Here is a 23,145-nt window from a genome sequence, read left to right as displayed (position 1 = left end):
TGTGGCAGATGTTCAGGTGCAATAAAGACTGCAAACAAACAGGAAACAACTTCTATCTCATTCCAGGGTGAAAAACTAGAGGTAGTCGATAGCTTCCGCTATCTGGGCGACCAAGTTAGTAGTGGGGGTGGGTGCGCTGAAAGTGTAGCTGCTAGAATAAGAATAGCCTGGGCAAAGTTTAGAGAGCTCTTACCCCTGCTGGCGACAAAGGGACTCTCACTCAGAGTAAAAGGCAGACTGTATGACGCATGTGTACGAACAACCATGCTACATGGCAGTGAAACATGGGCTGTAACTGCTGAGGACATACGTAAGCTCGCAAGGAATGAAGCCAGTATGCTCCGTTGGATGTGTAATGTCAATGTGAATACCCGTCAGAGTGTAAGTATCTTGAGAGAAAAGCTGAACATTAGAAGCATCAGTTGTGGCGTGCAAGAGAGACGATTGCGCTGGTATGGACATGTGGTGAGAATGGAGGAGGATAGCTGCGTGAAAAAGTGCCACACCCTAACAGTTGAGGGAACCCGTGGAAGAGGTAGGCCCAGGAAGACCTGGGCTCAGGTGGTGAGGCAAGACCTTCGTACATTGGGCCTCACCGAGGCGATGACTACGGACCGAGACCTTTGGAAATGGGCTGTGCGTGAGAAGACCCGGCAAGCCAAGTAAGATCGTTGCCAGTGCCCCTGGACTGGTTCTTGTGCGGTTGGCACATGAGATGCACCATTTTGAGCGTGGCCGTTGCCAGTACCGCCTGACTGGCTCCTGTAGGATTTTCGAGCGAGATCGTTGCCAGTGCCCCTGGACTGGCTTGTGCGGGTGGCACATAAAAGACACCATTTCGAGCGTGGCCGTTTTCGTGCGGGTGACACGTAAAAGCACCCACTACACTCTCTGAGTGGTTGGCGTTAGGAAGGGCATCCAGCTGTAGAAACTCTGCCAAATCAGACTGGAGCCTGGTGTTGCCATCCGGTTTCACCAGTCCTCAGTCAAATCGTCCAACCCATGCTAGCATGGAAAGCGGACGTTAAACGATGATGATGATGATGATGTAATATATTTAAATTATTTAAGCTTTTTGAATTGATTCTGTGTTTTAGTTTCTATAACTTAATTGAACTGAAAGGGAAAAAATCTCAAATAGCATTCTACATCTTGACTGACCTAAGTAGATTGGTATACTGGATAATTAAAAAAATACATTGAAAATTGTAAAAATAGGCCTTTTCCTGTCCTCTAAAACCTTTGACAAGCAAGTTAAATAATTTCAGACAATTTCTTCTAATGTCAATAAAATTGGCAACTTTTTATATGAGCCAGCTATGAATGTCTGTGTAATTACTTGATCACTTCAATGAAGCAACCTCTACCTCAGTAGACTTCCTATCAATAAAATAAGAACAGAATACTGTTCAGAACCTTTCTTTGAACAAACTATGAAACAACCAAATTTCATTTTAGAACGTTGAAAAGTTATTTTGTTAGTTTCGTGTTGACATTAGTTTTATTAATTTCTATAGAAACGCTGTTTCTATAATGATGTTTTATGGTATATACAATTTGTCCCATTTTATGTATAGGTTGTCTGATAAATCATGCAAAATAAATTGAAAGATGATTTTTTGCAAGCCATTACAATTAGAATTTCAGAAAATAAAACTTAGATATTAAATCATTGCACATACTTAATTTGACATTTCAATAAAATGGTAAATTGGTAACATGTATCAAATTTTAGAATGTTATAGCATGAGATTATTCTTTAACAAAAGCAAAAAAAAAAAAAAGTTGGTATTTACTAGTTTATCAAAATGTTTTTTTTTTTTTTTTTTTTTTTGAAGGGTGGAGAGAGGTGTCGAGTGTTAAGTGATACACATTTTTCTTGGAACATAGTTTCAGTGAGGAACAATGTAGGCTTTGTAGCACTCCAATTATGGCCACTATATTGGCTGGCTTATATTGAGTAGTTTTGTTTGAGCAATCAAATTTACAAGGGAGAAAGCATAATAGAATGAGCAAAGTTATTTGTAGTTCCTGATGTAATAACTCTTCTAATACTACAGAATTAAAATTATGATGACTCTCAGATTGCTTTAGTCACTTATTCAGCCAGGTTTCCTCAGTATTCTTGTGGAGTTGCTTGTTATGGAAATTGTATGCTTCTCCAAATTATCTAATTCTGCAAGTAATATTTATTGGTGCATAAAGACGATTCTGAGTGTTAGTTTCCTTGCATTAAGATGTGTTTGCTACAATAACACTATCTGTTCATGTTGGTAATTAATAATGCTGTAATACAACAAATTCTAATTGTATGGAATGCAATTATATATTGTACATAGCTATAATTATACATTGTACATGTTAAACGGTTCATGTTGCCAGTTAAGTCAGCATGTGTTATGGGACACTTTGTATTATATCTTGTTTCTAAGCCTTTATCATTCATGATTGCTCGAATTATGCCATGTTTCGATTACTTTTTTATACTTAGAATTGCATGTTTTTTTTTTTTTGTTTTTTGTAAAAAAAAGTGAAAAAGCAGTTATGATCTCTCAGCATTATCTAGTTTAACCTCTATAATAGTGAAAAAGTAGATCTGTTTAATACCTTCAGCTAGAATATACCTTTTAGAGAGTTTTATTGGAATAGGGATTCAATCGTTTCCATATTCTTATTTCACTCAAAAATGGAATAGAAATATAATTGCAAAAACAAATGGCATGTTAGACAAAAGCAGACAGTGAGAAATACAGTTAAAGAGTTGAATAGAAGGAAAAAAAAAACATCAAATAAATTGAAATATTTTAAGAATAAGTTTATTTTCTTTTTCTAATAACTGTAAAGTTTTGATACCAGCTGTTGATTGCTTGTTAATTGTGTACACTTCACTATTTTGCCCATTGTCTCAGCAATAGAATTACTTATTTACAAAGTTTAGATTTTCAATATATCTGCTTATGGTTTGATTATTTAGTAGATGTAAGTCAGGTTGGTCAGGTCACACAAGATACTTATTTGATATTTTATTTATGCTGTTGCTGAATTGAAGGCAGCAAATTGGCAGAATCATCAGAGCATCGGTTAGGATGCCTTGTGCTATTTGTTGCAGCTCTTTATGGTCTGAATTTAAATTCTGCCAGTGTGAATTTTACCTTCATTGTATTTATTTCTTTTGTGGTTGATAAAATATCAATCCAATATTGGGGTCGTTTCTCTCTTTCTCTATAGATTGTACTTGTATTCTAAGATCCAGCCTTTTGTCCTGCTGATTTGGCCTGAGAATTGCATTAAGGGTACATGTATCTGTTGAATATTCAGCCACTTATGTGTAAATTTCACTAGAGGAATTCAGTTGATCTAACAACTGTCTGCTCCATCTTCAAGATTGATGGAGAATTTACCATTATTGAATTGTCTGAATTTAGATAATTTTATATCAATAGTAATTAACATTTGAAGTCTGAAAGTTCATTAGTATTTTCTTTTTTTTATGAAGTATTTTTATTTTTCTATTCTATTTATTTGAATTCAAGTAGTTATTGTATATCAAACACTGTATATTGTTGAAGAAATTACATATTTTAGTAATGACATTTCCTTACTTCATTAGAAGTTTTAAGTTTTCCCTTAACATAAATCAGTGCCGTTGGATTTTAAGTCTAGCAACAACAATGTCTGTAGAGTTACTGTTTGGTTTGTCGATGTAAAAAGATGATTACTTTAATGTTCTAATTAGTATGAATGCTGGTGGAAATATTGATGATCTTCTAAAACTATTTCAGTATTGTTTGGCAAGTGACTTGATCTGAAACCATGTGTGGAAACTGAAGCAATTACATTGCAGAAGAGCCAGTTTAACCATCTAAAACATGTCCAAGAAAAGAGTTATATTCACATTTCATTTATTTCATAAAGTGTTGCACCTGTGTGATCTGGTTACCAACACAATTTTATTGCAATGGAACTGTGCCATTGACCAAATAGCAGTAATAAAATAAAAAATCTTGGATAGCTCATGAAATAAACAGAAAGTGACTATAGCTGTCTTTGTGTTTTTAGATGGCTAAAATGACTCTTCCTTGTAATTACCTTTACAAGTGTTAAACGAATGTATTAAGTGTATTGCAAACCATTGTCAGTTATCTTTTGTAGTATTAGATGCATATATTTTCTTGTACTTATTCGTTTAAGCATTGATTTTGTAACCCATCTCAACCTTTTTTATCATTGCCCACCTGTCAATTTTAGGATTTTTGTTTTTTCTTGTCAAGCATTCAGATTCTGAAATTTTTTTTTTAGAATTAGAAATCAATTAGGGTAAGGGAATCTACGGCTGCAGTATATATATTTAATATAGAAAATACGTTTCATTTACATTTGAAGCTTCAAAATACTTTTTGTTTACATTTATAATTACACTTTCGTCCTTGAAAAAAAAAATATGAAAAAATGTTAATTTTCACAGAGTGAAATAATTGATACTTTCAGATGCAAACAAAATATATTTATACACTCAAATGGAAAGAAAATATTTATATGTAAAAATTAATGTAACTTTAAATCTTCTAACCCCAATCAAGATTCAAAAATAAACTTTTTTTTAAATTAAAAGATTGTTTTTCAGATTCAATCTTTAATGCTTAGGCCATAGAAACCCAAAGTGCCCCCCAAGTATAATAAAGATATAAGATATTAGTGGTGGGCAAAATAAAAATCCATGCTTAACAGAATGAGTGCTCATTTCCTTGTGTATGATAATGGCATGGTTATAATATCATCTGTTTCAAATATGTTCCTTATTGTATGCTGTTCTTTAGTTCCATGACTTTGTTCTTTTGTTGATTAAAAAAAAAGAAAAAATTATTGAAAGCATTAGTAGTGGAATTTTGTCAGAAGCGTTGTAAGATTCTTGTTTTGATGATGCAATTCCTGCATGTTTGTCACAAAATTTATTTGGTGTAATCTTCTGTAAGGAAAACAAAAATTCTTCCAAGGTTGTTGCAATTAGCTATTTAAAATACCAACATAGATTTTTTTTTTTTTTTTTGTATTAATTAGCTATGTTGATGTTGTTTTTTCATTAAGTGATGGACATTGTTTCTTTCTTTGAAGCATCAGTATCTATTTCTTCTTTACCTATGAAAATTTGTAATCCTATTTGGATGCTATCTTAAGTTTTCTTCACTTGGATTATAAGGAAATCATTTTATTGCCAAAACATGTTTTTGGCTCGTAATAGTTCTTCATATGACAAATGAGTCATACTTTGTTCAAATGTCCTTCATAGTAATTCTAATATCTCTGTAAGATTTTATTTACATCATCTGTCTCTTTTGAGAAAGCTCTGTAAAACTTGTTCTTTGTTTACTATTTTGCACAGCTTCTTAACCTCTTGGCCTCTATTACTAGTGTATTCTACTTCAGGCTACATGCTGATAGTGCTAAGTGATGAGAATATTTACCATCTTCAATATGAAATTGATGATATGCATCATTATGATGGTTGGTGATATCACCAACCATTAAAGATCTAAGTTTACTTGACGGTCAACTGCCAAGTTTCCACCAGTCTATTTTCTCCTCTTCTCCTTCCCCACAATAATTTATGATACCTTTTGTAATTTGCTTCTGGTGCACACAGAGTGGTTCCTCACTCATGATAATTTTTTAACATCTGCAAATTTTTCTCTTTTTTTTTTTATCGTCTGCACTTCTCTTTAGCCATATTTTGCTGAGGGTTGTCAATATTCTGAGTTTCCTACTTTCATTTGTTAACTAACATATTTTGGGCAGAGAATACTATCTTGTTAGTATCTGTTCTACAGAAACTTGTTAACTTCAATATGAGCATTCTACATATCTATTTTTTACTCGCATTTAAAACGTAAATTTTTTTGTTCCTTTGTTAACCACAATAGAAAAATGCTCATGTTCTAATTATTGTATTTTATTGTGGAAATGTTCCAGCCCTCATTTTAATTAGATTTCTGTAGTTGGTTTGAATTGTTTCAGTTGAGGTTTTTATTTTTAAATACTGTTTTTATTGAGTTATTCCTGACTTAGACATTGTCAGGAAACCGAACAAATACATTTTTGTCAAATTTTTAGTACCTGAGTTTTATTGATGTTGGACTGTTAGCAATGAACTTTTCAGTTTCATGTCTTTGGTGTATTGCATGCTTGACCAAAGTGCATTGCTCTAATTACTTGAGTCAACTTTGATGAGAAGTAGGTGCCAATTTCACTTTCTACTTCAACAGTTAAAATTAGAAATGTTATCCTGTCACTTTTCCAATAAATTATGAGAGCTATGGTTTTTTTTCTTTTTCTTTTTTGATGTTTTGCAATTATTCCATGGCAGCATACTGTGAAATGATTATTACAATATTTGCATATTGTCAGATCACACAGTTTTAAAAGTGGGCATCACTTCTTAAGCTGTTCACAATAATGTAAGCTACATTAATAAGCATTAAAAAAAAAAATTAAAATACTGTTTGCATAGACGATGGTGGTTGAATCTTTGTAGTCAGTGTTTTAGTATCATAGTGTTGGAATAAATCTTTTTCTGCCGAGGAAAGAGTGTCAAAAGCAAAAAAAAAAAAAAAAAAAGCAAAGGAAAAAAACACGCTATATCGTGAATTGTCCACCCTTAAGTCTTGAGTGAACTTTGAGGTTTGGAATTATAAACTTTTCTTGAATATCAGCTGAAATTTATTTTTGTTGGATGTTTTTGGTAATGGTAGCAGTTAGTTTAAAACTTAATAATTAAGAAAATATTGAGCAAAATTCTTCAATTAGTAAGCAGCTAATTGTCTCAGTATGTTTTATTGAAAATGAATATCAATCATATCTCAGAGCTGAGGCTGTTAATAGGTGTAGCTGTCTGTACAAGAAGTTTACTTCTCAACCATGTGGTTCTGAGTTCAATCCCATTGTTTGGCACATTGCTCAAGTGTCATTTACCATAGTTTCAGTTTGACTATCTTATAAGTGGGGTTTAGTAGATGTAAATAATCCTTGTGTGTGTATCACTCAGAAAGGATTAAAAAGTGATGTTCTGTGAACAAAATCCTTTGTAGTATTTATTGTCTTCTGAATTACAGACACTCTTGTCCATAAATGAACCAGTGATTAGCCTATTGGAAACCTGTAATCGGTTACGCTATTATTCACTGACCAAAATATAAATTACCTGTTTTCAAACAGTTCCTATTTTAAAATTCAAAATTTTTTAAAGGCTATCCCATCTTTTTTTAGTTTGGAGATAGATATAAAACCGTAGGCCTATGAATTAAATTTTTATTGCTCCATTCAAATATATTTTGTCTAAAATGAATTCTTCAACATTTTAAAATAACCATATATTTTTTGCTCTATTTTTAGTTTCATTTCACATAATATTTGTCAATATAGCCTGTTTAACTGTGTCTTTGATTATGTCTGCCTGTTTAAGATATCTCTTTAACAGTAAATTTCAGTCTCATGAAGATCTTTTGATATTGTGTAGGGAAGCATCTAGTAAGTATTTGATATTCTTCAAAGTGTATCTTCATGATGTAATTGAAATGATAATATCACACATTTCAGGGTGAACTGGAAAACCAATTGTTACAGGCTAACCCTATCCTTGAAGCTTTTGGAAATGCCAAAACCATAAAAAATGATAACTCTTCTCGTTTTGTAAGTATTATTGCATGTTATTTCATTTTTGTTCAAATTTCTTTCATGGCTGTGTTAAGAAGTTTGCTTCCCAACCATGTGATTCAGGTTCAGTCCTGCAGCATGACACCTTGGGTAAATATCTTCTGTTATAGCTCTAAGCCAACAAAAATCTTGTGAATGAATTTAATAGGCAGTAACTAAAAGAAGTAAATTGTGTGTGTGTGTGTGTATACACCTTTTGTCCTGACATCATGTGATGGTTGTAAAGTAGCAATCATTGTTACACAAGTGATGTTTGTTTTTAGTCTTCTTTGAAAAGTATGTCCAATCATGGGGAAATACTATGTGGTTCGAAAATGGATGAAGATTAGTGATAAGAGCATGCAGCTGTAAAAAAAAAAAAATTTGCTGTAACAAAATATTTTGACCCATGCAAGCTGGGAGCCTAGAAAAGTGAACTTTAAAATGACGGTGATGGTTTATGTTGAAGTTTAAAAAAATGTAATCCTGGGTATAAAACTAGTTGTAATGTTTGCTTACCTAATATAGCAGCATTGAAAGCTTGTGAAAATGCATGACTCAGTGGTTAGAAAACCAAGCTCACAATCATGAGGTATTGAGTTTGATTCCTGGACTGGGCTATCTGTTGTGTTCTTTAGCAAGACACTTTATTTCATGTTGCTCTAGTTAACTCAGCTCTAGTTAACTCACTGGTGCTAAGCTGTATTGGCCTTTGACTTTCGTGGAGAGGGGAGGCAAGCATGGGTGACTGCTGGTCTTCCATAAATTACCTTGCCTTGGTGGTGGGGGGGGCTTTCTAGGTGCAGTTCCATGGTCTTTACTCTGAAGGCCTTTATCAGAAAATTTTTATTTAGCTTGTTTTGGATTATGTACACTAAGCAAGCAAGAAAGAATAGTCACCATATAAATTGTTTACAATGAAAACTTGCCATTTAATGGCCTTGATGAATTTCTACTTTAGAAGTCCACTTGCAGCTCAACTGTTTCACAATCTATACCATGCTCAGCATAATAATATGTCTACTATATAGAGCATTTACTTTATATTGATGAATTACTCTTTTACTTGTTTCAGTCATTTGACTGCGGCCATGCTGGAGCACCACCTTTAGTTGAGCAAATCGACCCCAGGACTTATTCTTTGGAAGCCTAGTACTTATTCTATCAGTCTCTTTTGCCGAACCGCTAAGTTACGGAGACGTAAATACACCAGCATCGGTTGTCAAGCGATGTTGGGGAGACAAACACAGACACACAAACATATACACGCACATACATACATATATATATATATATATATATATATATATATATATATATATATATATATACATATATACGACAGGCTTCTTTCAGTTTCCGTCTGCTAAATCCACTCACAAGGCTTTGGTCGGCCCGAGGCTATAGTAGAAGACACTTGCCCAAGTTGTCACGCAGTGGGACTGAACCCGGAACTATGTGGTTGGTAAGCAAGCTACTTACCGCACAGCTACTACTGCGCCTGAATAATTATTTGCATTGTAATTAGTATATGCAATTAAAATCGCTGGGTGTGGAGTTTAATCACTGCAACAAAATTTATGAGAGTCCAGATATTTAAATACTTTGGAAAACTAAAGAAAGTAGAGTTGGAAGCTTCAGAGCTTGGCTGAAGAAAACTATGCTAAATCTTAAAATAAGTGATATATGCATAACACACTTGGATGGAGCAGCTGTGACATACACACTTCCAGTTATAGATTTATCTGCTACAACAGACTTAGAAAAACAGGGCAACATTAGGATGCATATTTATAGTAGGTCGCAACTGAAAAGGGCCTTTATGTTTACCAATTATAAAAGTTATATTTTGCACATCTAATACATGTGATATAAGCTATAAAAAGATTGCTTTCTGCAAAAAAGAAAAAGATAGACGTGTTTACGTTTTTGTTATTACTTTCCCAACCACATGGTATCATATTTGGTGCCACTGCGTGGCACTTTGGGCCAGTGTCATCTATAGCCCCAGGATGACCTAAGTCTTGTGAGTAGATTTGGTCAACAGAAACTGAAAGAAGCCTGCTGTGTGTGTGTCCAGCATATTGATCTGTGTTTGTGTGTATATGTGTGTTTTTTTGCATCTTCTTGTTTGGACATTGTGTGATAGTTGTAAACGAGTGTCACCGTCATATAAGCAGTGTCATTCTTTTTCAATATTCTGTGAAAACATGTCTGATGAAGAAGGAACATTACTTTGCTTGGAAACGGGTGAAGGTTGGTGATAGGAAGGGCATGAGGTAGGAAGAAACCTGTCTCAATAAACTCTGTATGAGCCATGCAAGCATAGAAAAATGAATGCTATGGTGATGGTGATGAAGATGAGTGTTAATGCTAATCACTCTAGTAATAGTGATGTTTAAAAAACACTTTCTGTACTGCTGATAGAAGTTTCCATCCTTATATTTGTTTTACAAGAAAATGCTAAATGTCCTTTTAACTGGTTGTGTTTTGCATTTCAGGGAAAATTTATTCGAATCAATTTCGACATGTCTGGATATATCTGTGGTGCCAACATTGAAACTTGTATCCTTTGTGAATGCATAATTTTAAGTAATAGATTATGTAGATATTATATGGTTTATTCTGTTTAAAAAAAAAAAATGTTTAGATATTGCTGGTGAGAAAGTTTAAACATTTCAAAAAGTTTGCATCATTTATGAATGTTGTAACTTTTATATCAACTTAAAATGAGATTTTTTAATTTTTTAAGCTGTCAGTCAAAAGGGAAGGCAGTGCCCATGATATTTTGCTAGGCGTGAGGGAGGTATCATCAAACCGAAGACCTAATTCAGAAGCTTGCAATTGAGGCCCCCCCCCCAAAAAAAATAATAATAAATAAATAAAAAGTCTTTGGAGCTGCTAGGTGGTGGTGTTATATCATTTGATGGATAAATCTCCCACCTATGTAGACTATGGCAGGATTTCAACTTGGAATGTAGTGATGGAGACATGCATTGCAATGTATCCAGTCCAATGTTCTTGAACATCTGCCAATGCACTGCCCTGGATTGGCCCTTATTTTAATAACCTCTAGAGGATAAAAAGCAAAGTGATTTGGGATTTGAACCCTGAGTGTGGAGAATTGGGACAAATGTTACAAAGCATTCTATCCAACGCTTTAATGAATTCATTTATTGCCTTAAAATGATATCACAGAAAAAGAAGATAATTAGGAAACTAGTAGCAGTCTGCATTACAAAAATTAGTGACGTTCATAAATTTGTCTGCTGTGAAGGAATGAGGGGTTTCATGTCAATATCCTTGTCTCTTCCACAGCACACTAACCTATCCAACTATATCACTCTTCATGTGTAGTTTTAAATTTTACCAGTAAGGGGGTCCTCTTCTGGCAACTCAGTGTCGCAATCATATTTTCTTCAAATTCTTTTTAGCGTGTTCAAAATGGGAGCTAGATGTTAGCATGTTTATAATGAAAACAAAATAGCCACAGGTAGAATGCTAACATTTCTTCAATGGATGACCTTTATGTTATATTTATTCTACTTCAGTTCTTATTGGATATGTGTAGTAATTATAAAAACTTTCTTTAAATTTTCTCTAAAAATTTAATCCTACTATCACCCAGTTGTATTCAGTAAATCCATTATGCAATGAATTTCCTTAATAACTGTATAGATCTTTTGGAAAAATCAAGAGCTGTCCGTCAAGCAGAAGGGGAACGTAGTTTCCACATCTTTTACCAATTCCTTTCTGGAGCCTCAGCTGCTCAAAAAAGTGATTTGTATTTTTGATTATAATTTTTTTCTATTCCTCAAGCAGCCACCCATATTTCAATTTGTTCAATTTTATTTTTGCTACAGAATTTGAATTGGCATAGTGGTGGGAATTCATATATAATGCCTCATTTGATGCATAATATATAGGAACTAGAGTCTTAAAGTGTGGTTAGATACAAATTATTTGTTTTCCATCTGTACATTATACTTGAAGTGTACTTTGTTAAATAATGGTTTCAAATTTTGGCACAAGGCCAGCAATTTCAAAAGAGTGGGTAAGTCAAATACATTGGCCCAGTGCTCAACTGGTACTTATTTTAGTGATCCTGAAAAGGGATGAAACACAGTCTACCCCAACGGCATTTGAACTCACAATGTAAAGACAGAAAAAATGCCACTAAGCATTTTGCCCAGCATGCCGGATTACTTTGTTAAATAATGAGAGGTTGTTGAATGAAAATGTGTAGAAAAGAGCACTATCTGAATTAGACCCAAAATAGGGATCATCTATGTGGTTAAAAGGACCATTAAGAATATGAAGGTAGGAAAAGCAGCTCAGCTATCAGAAATAATCTCTGTAATGCTGAAAATATTTGGTGGTGAAGTACGATACATAATAGCTAAATCAGATAGCATCATCTCTAAAGACTGATATAGCACCGTTGTTGTCAATTGCTACAGTAGTAAAGATGTTCTAGGAAATAACTACAGAGTTATTAGATTGATGAGCCAAGTTATGAAAATAAATTACAGCACAGTTAATTAGAAAATAAATTAACTTACATGAAAAGTTTTTTAAGTTTGTTCTAAGAAAATATGCCACCAATACTCTCTTTTTATTGAGGAGACGACAAAAGAAGTTCTTAGCCTGTGTAAGCTACCATATCTAGCACTTAAGGGCTTCTTGTTCTGTAGTTTTATGGTTGTAGATGAGTGACTTGTGAGAACCATGTAAACCATGTACTGGAGTGCTATCAACAAAGTGAGAGCCTTTAGTGTACAGCAAGTTAACCATCAGAACTCTGTTCTCACTACTGATGTTTATTATAGTTTTTTAAGCTGAAGCAGAAAAGTTTATGACTGGTTGTATATAATAACCCATGTATGTTGACAATTTAGTTGTTGACCAAGTAATGAATTAGAGGAAAATTTCCAAACATGGAAGCAGACCCTACAACCAAGAGGCTTCAAGCGTAGAAGTCATATTTAGTTGGAAAAAATACAGAACTTCACCATCATCTGCTCAATATACATAAAAGATGAAGGTAGGAATTCTATAATGTGTATCCATTGTGAAAACTCTACTGCCATCTTGCTAAATGTATGTAAAGGATCTAAGTAGAAATTGCATACATTTGTAAACTGTTGGTGCACAAGAGCTATGATGGGATCACTGGCAGATTGACAGAATAGTGTGACTTCATTTGTAGCAGATGCACAAGAGTATTAACAATAGTGTACCTATGAAATTATTTCAAATATGTGGAAGGCCTCCTAGAAATGATTGATAGCTTCTGTTACCTTGGTAACCTAATTAGCAGTGGAGGTGATTGTTCCAAAAGCAGAGTAAGAACAGGAAAGTGCAAGGAGCCATTGCCTCTGCTAGCTTTATTTGATGTATGTGTACTTTTGTGAAGCATGGGCATTGAATGAGACAAGCATACTCTACTGGATGTGTTAATATGCATGAACAACTATGCAGAAATGAGCTGAGAGGAAGAAAAGCATAAAAGGAATTAATTCTATCATGCAAGAGAAAAGATCGTGTTTGTCTAGACATGGGACACAAATGGAGAATGCCAGTTGGATAAAGAAGGACCCAAATGGAAGGGACTTGTGGGAGAGAGAGATATAGGAAGAAGTTATAAAGTTTGACACTTGGCTACAACAAGAGCTGTGTTGGAAAAGATTGATCTAACAATCTTGAGAAACAAGTGAAAAAATTATTTTTAAGCTGTGTCTTTTTGCTTATGTATTAATACAGAAATGAAGCAAACTTTATAGCAATAATTTTCTTATGTAACCTTTTTGCAATAAATATCTATAATTCAGAATGAATTTAAAGATTTAATTCAATATTTTTCAGATGACTTTCTCTTGGAAGATGCTAAATCATACCGCTACCTTTCCCATGGTTCCATGCCAGTCAATGGAGTAGATGATGTTGCTGAATTCAACCAAACATCAGAATCCATGCTTGTGATGGGTCTTTCACCTGATGATGTGAATGGTAATTGTTGTTAATACTCATAGGGATATTAATGAATTTTTATTAAATTTTAATACCTAACACCTAATTTTTTTTACCCATCTCTCTGTTGCAGGAATTTTCAGAGTAATTTCGGCAGTCCTTTTGTTTGGAAACCTTGTTTTCAAACAGGAGAGAAATTCAGATCAGGCCACACTTCCAGACAACACAGGTACTGTTAAGTTTTTTTGCAAAACATTCACTAAAAAAGCTCTTTTGAGAACATGTATGGAGTTATGTGTTTTATTTGTTCATTAAGGACTGTGTTATTAAATATGCTAATCTGAACAAATTACTTGCTGTAATAGTCCCATTTCCTTCAATATGAAGTGTTAGCTGAATGTAATCAGTGAAAAATAGTTTTAGTGCTGCAGGGCTCATGCTTCAAGGTAAAGTATAGTATAAAGTTTCTGTGGTATCAGAGATATTTTAATGTTGTAGAAGCATATGGAAATAATGTTCCATGATGTATTCAGTTGAGTGATTTTTCTGTTAAAATCTATCTTCATACCTAGGAAGCTCCCCCCGCTCCTTCGGTTTATATGGACAGTGATGTAGAGGATAAGCGTTGTTTTGAATGATTTCATTTCCTGACCCTCTGACATTTCTTTCCTGAAAGTTTTATGTCTTTGAAACCATATCCAAGCAAGGTCCTGCATTTTCTTTTCCACTCTTAATTACCTTATTTAAAATTTTTTACAAATGTGAGTGCCCAAGTACTGGATAACTATGCATGTGATATCTGATGGATTTAGGGCTAAGACATTTAACTCTTAAAGGCCAAGTTCAACTATTTCTAAATACCAATGTAAAAGTGTTTTCTTTGCTCACAGTGCCGAGTTCAAAACTCTGTTTAGAATAAAAGCAGCATCTTTTTCAGGAGAAGGACAGTTGGGCTTTGATCCAACAACTCCTTATTACATGTAATAATTTATGTGTTTTTGTTTTTGAAGCCATGCTGGTAGAAGGAGACTGAAACAAACCGAGAGGGAGTGAATGGCAGATGAAGATGTTAAAAAAAAAAAGAAAGAAATATAATTGAAAACAAAATGCTTAACATTTTGATGGTAAATGGAAATTCACACGTGCGCACACACACACACACACACACACACACACACACACACATTGGATGTGCCATTAATAAGTGTTGTCATTTTGACAGCATGAATAATGTTGCAGAAATCCTTGATGTAAATTGTCTAAGCTGTTTGCATCACCACAAGATTGCTTGATGAGTGGAATGGAAAAAATTTACCCTATTTCTTTTGTAACACCTCACTCTAATGGCATTTCTCCAATTGGTTCTGCTAAGAAGATACACTTAGTTCTTACTTCATCTTCATGATTTAATGTCTGTCTCCCATACTGGCATAGTTTGGACAGTTTGACAAGTACTGAGAGGCCAGTGGACTGCACCAAGCTCCACTGTCTGTTTCGGCATGGGTTTTATGGTTGGATGTCTTCCCTAACACCAACCACTTTACAAAGTGGACTGGATGCTTTTTTACATGGCACATGCAGGGAAGCTCCAGCTTTGCAAAATATAATTGAAGTTCTAGGTGGCATTACCAGATTAGATGCACATCACTGTGTCAATATTAGGGATATTTTCAGGAAACAGCTAGTTTTGTAGAGAATAATAGTTTAATTCAGCATTTATTGTTCACTTAGATAAATCTTTTTTCTTTCAGAGGCCAAAGCCTTGTCTATTCACATCTGATCTCTCTCTTTCTCTCTCTCTTTCGCTCTCTCTTTCTCTCTCTCTTTCTTTCGCTCTCTCTTTCTTTCGCTCTCTCTTTCTCTCTCTCTTTCTTTCGCTCTCTCTTTCTCTCTCTCTTTCTCTCTCTCTTTCTTTCGCTCTCTCTTTCTCTCTCTCTCTCTTTCTTTCGCTCTCTCTTTCTCTCTCTCTCTCTTTCTCTCTCTCTCTCTTTCTTTCTCTCTCTCTCTCTTTCTTTCTCTCTCTCTTTCTTTTGCTCTCTCTTTCTCTCTCTCTTTCTTTCGCTCTCTCTTTCTCTCTCTCTTTCTTTCGCTCTTTCTCTCTCTCTAATGGACACTCTAACATGCACATAATTTTGATAGGATCATGTTGAGATAATTTTTTTTTTTTTTTCTATATTTTGACAGTTGCTCAGAAGATCTGTCACTTGCTAGGACTTCATGTTACTGCTATGACCCAGGCTTTCCTTCGACCCAAACTGAAAGTTGGTCGGGATCATGTTAACAAAGCTCAGACTAAAGAACAGGCAAGTTACTTATGTATTTATTTTTGTTGTTTCAATTTGTTGAATTAATGGGATTATGCTCAAACAATCATAATACACACACACACATGTATATATGTATATTGCCTTGCCTTGGGCCCTCAAGTCCTTGATGCAATTGTAGGGGTGCCGTCATGACGTACATCTCTTCAGCATTTTTAGACCTGGTGAAGTTAATTCATCTTGCAATTTTATCACAGCCAATTTTTTTTCCAGAAGATCGAAAGGCAGACATAGACTAAGTATGAGAGAAAGAGAAGAATTGACTCCAGTGCAAGACTGGTGCTTTATTTATTGACCTTGAGATGAAGAGCAGTGTTGACTGAAGAGCCAGAATGATTACCACAAAGTAATCTCGCCATTGTTCTAACAACCTTGCCAACCCTCTTCCCTTCATTTTCTGCATCAAGGAGAACCTGAAGGATATGAGAATTGATTTACATCATTGAGAAGAGGAAGCACTGGATCAGTCAAATTAAAGAACTGACATTATGTCAGTATGTAAAATGTTGGATAAAGAAAGAATGGTGCATGCAAAACTAAAGAGAGCTCTAAGGAAAGGAGAACTGGCAGACGTCAGTAATACAGATAACTGAAACTGTAATATTCAGCAACATGTCCTCCTCAACAAACCAGGCTACCCAAAGACTCATGAGAATCAGTGGGCACAAGTCGATTGTGTGACAGCATCGCTGGCTCATCTAGGCTCCTCTATATGTCTGGTCTGCAACAAGGCATGCAAGACCAATCCTGGTCTTTATAAACACCTCAAAGTTCATCAACAACAAGTGCCACAAACTAATGAAATTAATCTTGTGCAGACACAAGATCACATGTTACTTATGTTTAATATTATGTAAGTCGTATCTGTGCATATTCCTAGTTGATCATGTTTTTGCTGGTAAACCATATGAATATGTAACAAAATGTTGGTTTTGGGGTTTGAGCTGTGTATTTTATATATTAGAATATTTTCTTTTCTTGATAGGTTGAATTTTCAGTTGAAGCAATCTCCAAGGCCTGTTATGAACGGATGTTCAAATGGCTAGTTACTCGCATAAACAAATCTTTGGACCGGACTAAACGCCAAGGTGCCTCTTTCATTGGTATTTTGGATATAGCTGGATTCGAGATTTTCAAGGTAAAAGATTTGTTTTTTCCCATTTATTTTTCTTAGGTTTCAAAGTTAAATGGTTTTTATTTATTTTTGACTTCTTAAAACTTAGAAATCAACATTAAATTTTGTTTCCAAGTAATGCTAGTTGTATTACAGGATATGAATTCATGTTTCATCTTTTTAAACACCTGCATAAAACCACCTCTCTCTCTACTAAAACCCCAATTAGTTGAGAGGTCTTTTTATTTGTCTTGAGATAGTTTGTAACTTCACTAGTTCTGGTGTTATGAAAAAAGAAAGCACTCAGTACACTCTATAAAGTGGTTGGTTTTAGGAAGAGCATCCAGTCAGAGGAATTGTGCCAAAATTGGAGCTCAATACAGCTCTTCAAGTTGTTGGATCCTATCAAACTCATGTCAGCATGGAAGACGGACATTAACTGATGTTAATTATTTTCCCTAAATTCAGGAGTAGGTGATGACTGAAAATTTGTATTTTGTTAGGGCAGGTATTTTGGATGCTTTCCTTACAGCTAACAACTCAAAACAATAAAAACAGTTATTATCAATCAAACAGGTTCATGGGTTGTGATCTTTGGCTAACACTCTATACATAACTCAGTAGCAAAGGATCTCTATAACTGCTGGATCTGTTCAGTGTAGCTGGAAAACCATATATTAGGTTGTTTCACATGAAATGTCGCATTTCTAATTACTTGTTATTTCAATCATTTAAAAACTCAATTATGTATACCTTGCATTTAATCATGACCTCTTTTTCTTTCCCAACAATATTGGTATACAAAATTCGTACCCACAGACTTTATGAAAATGTTAACAACCAAACTATGTTGAGTGATTTTTTTTCGTATGAGTACAAACTGGGTCACTCTAGCACAGGAGCTCTATGGAATATCAAGCGGGCCTTTGGTAAGGGTTTTGTTGACATCAGAACTGTTCAGAGATGGTTCCAAAGCTCTTGTTCAAGATGATAACCAAAGCTCTCATTCAGGAAAATAAACCATGAGGTAGGCCAAAATCAGTTATTTGGCATGATGGGTTAAATGCTTTGGTTGAACAAAATCCAAGAACAAAGGTTTGAAAACTTTCATCAGAGCTCCGAACATCTCACACAACTGTTTTTGGACACCTGTAAAACATTGGAAAACGGATAGGTTTGTTCCACATCAACTGAACGAAATAAAAAAAAAACAGATGCCTCGAAGTGTGCTCCTTATCTCAACTGGAAAAAGACCATTTTTGCATCATATCATTACTTGTGATGAAAAATGGATACTGTTTGACAACAGCAAGAGAACAGGACAGCGATTAGATGCAGGAGAGTCACCTAAACACTACCCAAATCCACCATTGCACCCTAAAAAGTTAGTGGCCACTGTATGGTGGTCTACGAAGGGAGTTATTCATTTTTGCAACAAGCAAAAATGGTAGCAGCATCATTGTATTGCCAGGAATTTGATTGTATGCTTGAGAATTTGAAAAAGAAGTAACCCAGACTAGTGAATGGAGATGGCCCAATTTTGCTCCACAACATTGCACGTCCTTATACTCCTCAAGCTATGGTCCAAAAGTTGCAAAGCCTGAATTAGGAGATTTTGCAACATCCTCTCTATTCCCATGATATCTCTCCTACTGATCATCACTTGTTTAAGCATTTTGAGCTTTTCATAAGAAATAAAACATTTTTAAATAGAGAAGAGATAATTGAAGCATTCGGACAGTTTATCACAGTAAAAAGATGATTTTTTTTTTTTAAAAGATGGAATATATGACATAGAGAAATATTGGGTAAACGTCATAAATGAAAATGGATCCTACTTTGATTAGATAAATCAGTTCTCTAACACTTCTGAAACATTTTATTGTTACCTTTCAAATGCGACATTTCATCTGAAACAACCTAATATTTTATAAGACAGACATTATAGTATAGTTGAAATGCCTATGGCAAGAAAGCTATTCATGAAATTTGACATAATGTCCTGACTAGTTTCTTTTCATGTCCTGTGCAGTAAATGTTAGCATTGGTTACTCTTAAATATTTGATCAAAGCTACAGCAATAAAATATCAGCACAAAAGTTGAGTTGCTGACCCAAATGTCTTAAATTCCAATCATGCTAAATTGTATAGTAATGTTTTATAAAGCAAAATACTTTCAGCGTAGATGATTGATTAGTTTTGGGAAAAGTATTGAACCATAAAAATTGACATTAACAAAATCAAAATCAAAAAATTAGTGGTGAAGTATGTTAATATATTACGATTCATTTGAAAGAACTTCAGTACTGCCCAGATGAAGTGCAAATAGAACTTTTTCGTAAAGAAATTTATTTGGTGAATTTTTTGTGTTTATTTCAATCTCTGTAATATTTGTTTTCTGTTGTATGTATTTGGTAAATTGCCCTATATGATACCATACTATAGTATGTGGGTATTATTTCATTTAATTAGTTTCCAATGTGCCAAGTTTATAATTAGGTAATCTGTTATCATTGCTTCCCCTTCTATTGAATATTTGTTATAAGCTGATCTTTATGCGAGAATTCAATTGTTGATCTCAAAAGCTCAGACACTTATTTCCTCATAGTTGTTAATATTTGCTCACATTAATACATTTTCGAACTTGTACCTTTGAAACAAATGGCTAATTAGGACTTTAGAATTAAAGATAAAAAGGAACAAGAGAAAATGGTTGATAAAAAAAAAAGTTTCTTTCTAGGTAGCTGTATCAATTTGTGTTAGTATTGAAATGTCTTTTCACGATGACCAGTTTCCTAGTGATTACTGGCTCTCCCCTCCCAATTTGTCTTGAAGGCTGTCAGAATATAACATTTGATTATTTTTTTTCTATTAGTTGGGATGTGTGAGCTACCATTAAAATAATTTCAACTCTAAGAATCATTGGGAACATTTGAGATTTTGGTACACTTAAATTAATGTTATTTAATTTGGAAATAAAATTATTTTGAAAATATTTAGTATTTTTACTACACACCTATAAGCCTTTTAAATTTGTTTTTAAAATTTATTCTTATAATTGCATTTTAAGAAAATAAAAATGTTCACTTCTTCATGTTTGTTCTTGATATTTAGGTTAAATTGTCTTACGTTTAACACCTTTGAAGAATTTAATATAATGAATATATGTATTCTGTTAATATTTACATATTTTGTTTCTATTAACATAATCATTTGTAATTTTGTGCAATTGTGCAGTTGCTTATTTTTTTTAAACAGAAAGAAATATATTTTCTACATGTTTCCCAATTGCTGTTTACTTTGGCTTTTATTTCTGAAGAAGCCTTGAAAATATACAAATAACAAGCTTTTTTTAATCGCAGTTATGGTTTCTGTTGACTTTCAATTTTGCTCAAATTTTTCTGTCTTCACATACACACACACAGCTGCATGGTTCCCTGCTATCCCCACACAATCTTTTCAGTGATAATACTTGATTATACATCTAATAATTTCTTAACTTGAATTATCCCTATAATTATTAGCTTACATTTTTCAACATAATCTTCACCACAGCATATTTAAAAGCAGTTGAAAGGGAGTTTACAGTCTTAAACATTAAAAAATCATATTGGATGAATAATCTTCTCTTTTGGTCACCTTGAATTTCTTTTTGCACAAAATAACATTTACAAGTTTAGTCCATGGTGGAAATAACTTTAAACCCCCCCCCCCCAGTTATTGCTTAATCAATTTATGGTAATCACTTATTGAAGGAATTGACTGCATCAATGTCCAGATTGCTGCACACTTGGGTAGATTAAGAGATTGCTGATTTAACTTTTTTGATACTGTAATTCTACTAATTTATGATATTATGCTGGAATGTTAGAACTTTATATCAGAAGTATTATGTGATAAACTTAAAATATATACTTTCTTTTTTTTCTTTTCTTTTTTTTTTGTTCTGTTTAGATGTACATTCAGTCCTCTTTCAATTAAACTTTAAATTTCATTTTATTTCTTTTCTTTTTTTTCATCAAATTTGATAAATTTGGTATTGATTTAAAAAAATTTTTTTTTTTTTCTTCTCAAAGTTGATTTTGGATAAATTGATTTGGCGTTAATGATAGTGACCAACAAAAATGCACCATTTTTATTAATATTTAAAAACTGACATTTATCACTCTAGTTGGTTGTGAACTTTATGGATTCAAACCTGGATTAAAATTCATAATTTAGTTTCTAGAAATATCATTTTAAAAATTTCTATATAAAATGTAATAATTTTAAAATGATTTACCAGTTAATTAGCTAATTGTTTAAAGTCTAAGATTTTTTTTTTTCCATCAGATAAGAATTTACTAATAGCTACATGATTTGAAACCTGGCAAAATATAAAATGGACTGTTCCAATTGGAATGTTTTTTATTTTTTTTCTACAATAAAAGAGATGTAGAGATCACCAAGGAAAGAAATTATATCTTAATTATGAAGTCAGATTATTAATTGTCCTCGAAATTTATTTTTTTGTTTGTGGGAAAATTATTTGCTCACACATCATTTAGTGATCTGTTTACTGTGACCTGAAGAAGTATCAAAAGCCAAAAGTCATTGAAGGTTTTTAACATAGTATAAGGACAAGTTTTTGCTGTTATGGGTTAAAAAAAACTCAAACATGATCACAAGAAACTGCTGGATGCCTGCCACATTCCATATACAAATGAGTCCATGCATAGTCCATGAACAAATTTATGACTGCTGATGAAGTGACAAATAATATCTTGAGTAGTCATTGTCCTGTCTATGAAATCACCCACAACAGACTTGGCTATGATTAACATGATGATGGTAACTTGTTTGACATTTTCAAGTCCAGTCCTACTTCATAGTGACTAGAGGTGATTGCATGTACTGATTATACATGCAACTAATTTTCCCACCAATAGAAAATAATATTGAAGCACATAGTGACTAACTGCTATAGATCAAACAATAATTTTGACCGTGCTTAATAATGTAATTATCTTAGAAATTCAAACTCTATATTTATTGAATTTTCTAATCTGAAGCAAAGTTTCTGTAGTTGGCCATAATATTCCAAATACATTGTTTAAGAGTTTAGGGCTGTACTAAGAACAATCCTATTTCAACCCATAGGCACAGCAATCTGTGACTTAATCTTGAAACCTCATACCATATTTCATTCCCCTTTTCTTACTGAAATTTATTTTATATTTTTCTTAAACTTTTTTTTGCCTTCTACTCTGCTGCAGAACTCTGATGGGAAGGTAACCAACTCTCTGGTTTTCTTGTTACCTGTGGCTGCCATTGCCACACACCAAGCTTTCTTAACCTCTTCATTAATTTTTTTCTTTCTTTTAATTTTTTGTTGCATGACTCATTTATTCTTAATTTTTGTAGTAAAATAACTAAATGCAATCCTAGTTGCTTGGTTTATGTTCTAGTTTTCAGTGGGCCTTTATATCTTACAATTCATATTGGTCCCTGAACAGAGAGAAATTTGCTTATTTTGAATTTTGTTATAGTCAAAAAAAAAATCCTTCCTTCTTGCACTGATGATATCATTGTCCAATGCTGTCACAGTAATATAAAATAGTTCTGCCTTCTCCAAAAGATAATGCTGCATTATGTTATCTCTGACACTGACATGCTTTCATTTTGCAAGATGTCATTTTTTTCAATCCTTAAACAAAGAGTAGAAGTTTATTAAAAAGACTTTTCATTTCATTTTTTCAGATTTATTTCATTCTTTTCAAATTTTACCTTATTTTTTACTTCAACTCTAAATTTTTTTGTTTGTTTTAAAACCAAAGAAAATGCATAGCATTATCTTTACACCCACACAAATATGGCTCATCTAGATCTGGTATATGAAGTTTTAAAAAAAGTATCTTATTGAGGAATATCTCTTTATTTCAAGAAACAAACAAGTGATGGTTTTTTTTTTTTTTTTTTTTTTTTTTTGCCCAGTGTAATAGATATATTTAAAAAGATACAGTTCTCTTACATAGGTTTTGTTAAGAAAAGCATTTAAAGAACCTATCACTA

The 23,145-nt window shown here is 33.4% G+C and overlaps 1 protein-coding gene across 1 annotated transcript in view; it reads left to right on the top strand.

The window, feature by feature from the left end:
• Positions 1 to 23,145, top strand: part of LOC106880451 (uncharacterized) — a 126,266-nt gene that overhangs the window by 58,917 nt on the left and 44,204 nt on the right. Inside the window, exons 6-13 of the mRNA XM_052978580.2 lie at positions 7,591 to 7,683; positions 10,188 to 10,251; positions 11,365 to 11,463; positions 13,552 to 13,695; positions 13,790 to 13,885; positions 15,841 to 15,959; positions 16,966 to 17,118; positions 22,350 to 22,364. Coding sequence (XP_052834540.2) covers positions 7,591 to 7,683; positions 10,188 to 10,251; positions 11,365 to 11,463; positions 13,552 to 13,695; positions 13,790 to 13,885; positions 15,841 to 15,959; positions 16,966 to 17,118; positions 22,350 to 22,364 — 783 coding nt within the window. The remainder of the gene's footprint in view (positions 1 to 7,590; positions 7,684 to 10,187; positions 10,252 to 11,364; positions 11,464 to 13,551; positions 13,696 to 13,789; positions 13,886 to 15,840; positions 15,960 to 16,965; positions 17,119 to 22,349; positions 22,365 to 23,145) is intronic.

The sequence above is a fragment of the Octopus bimaculoides genome, chromosome 2 (assembly GCF_046866305.1).
Source record: "Octopus bimaculoides isolate indiv1 chromosome 2, ASM4686630v1, whole genome shotgun sequence".
Classification (NCBI taxonomy): Eukaryota; Metazoa; Mollusca; class Cephalopoda; order Octopoda; family Octopodidae; genus Octopus; species Octopus bimaculoides.
The sequence above is the reverse complement of the archived record's forward strand: the minus strand, read 5'-3'. Positions and strand labels throughout refer to the sequence as shown.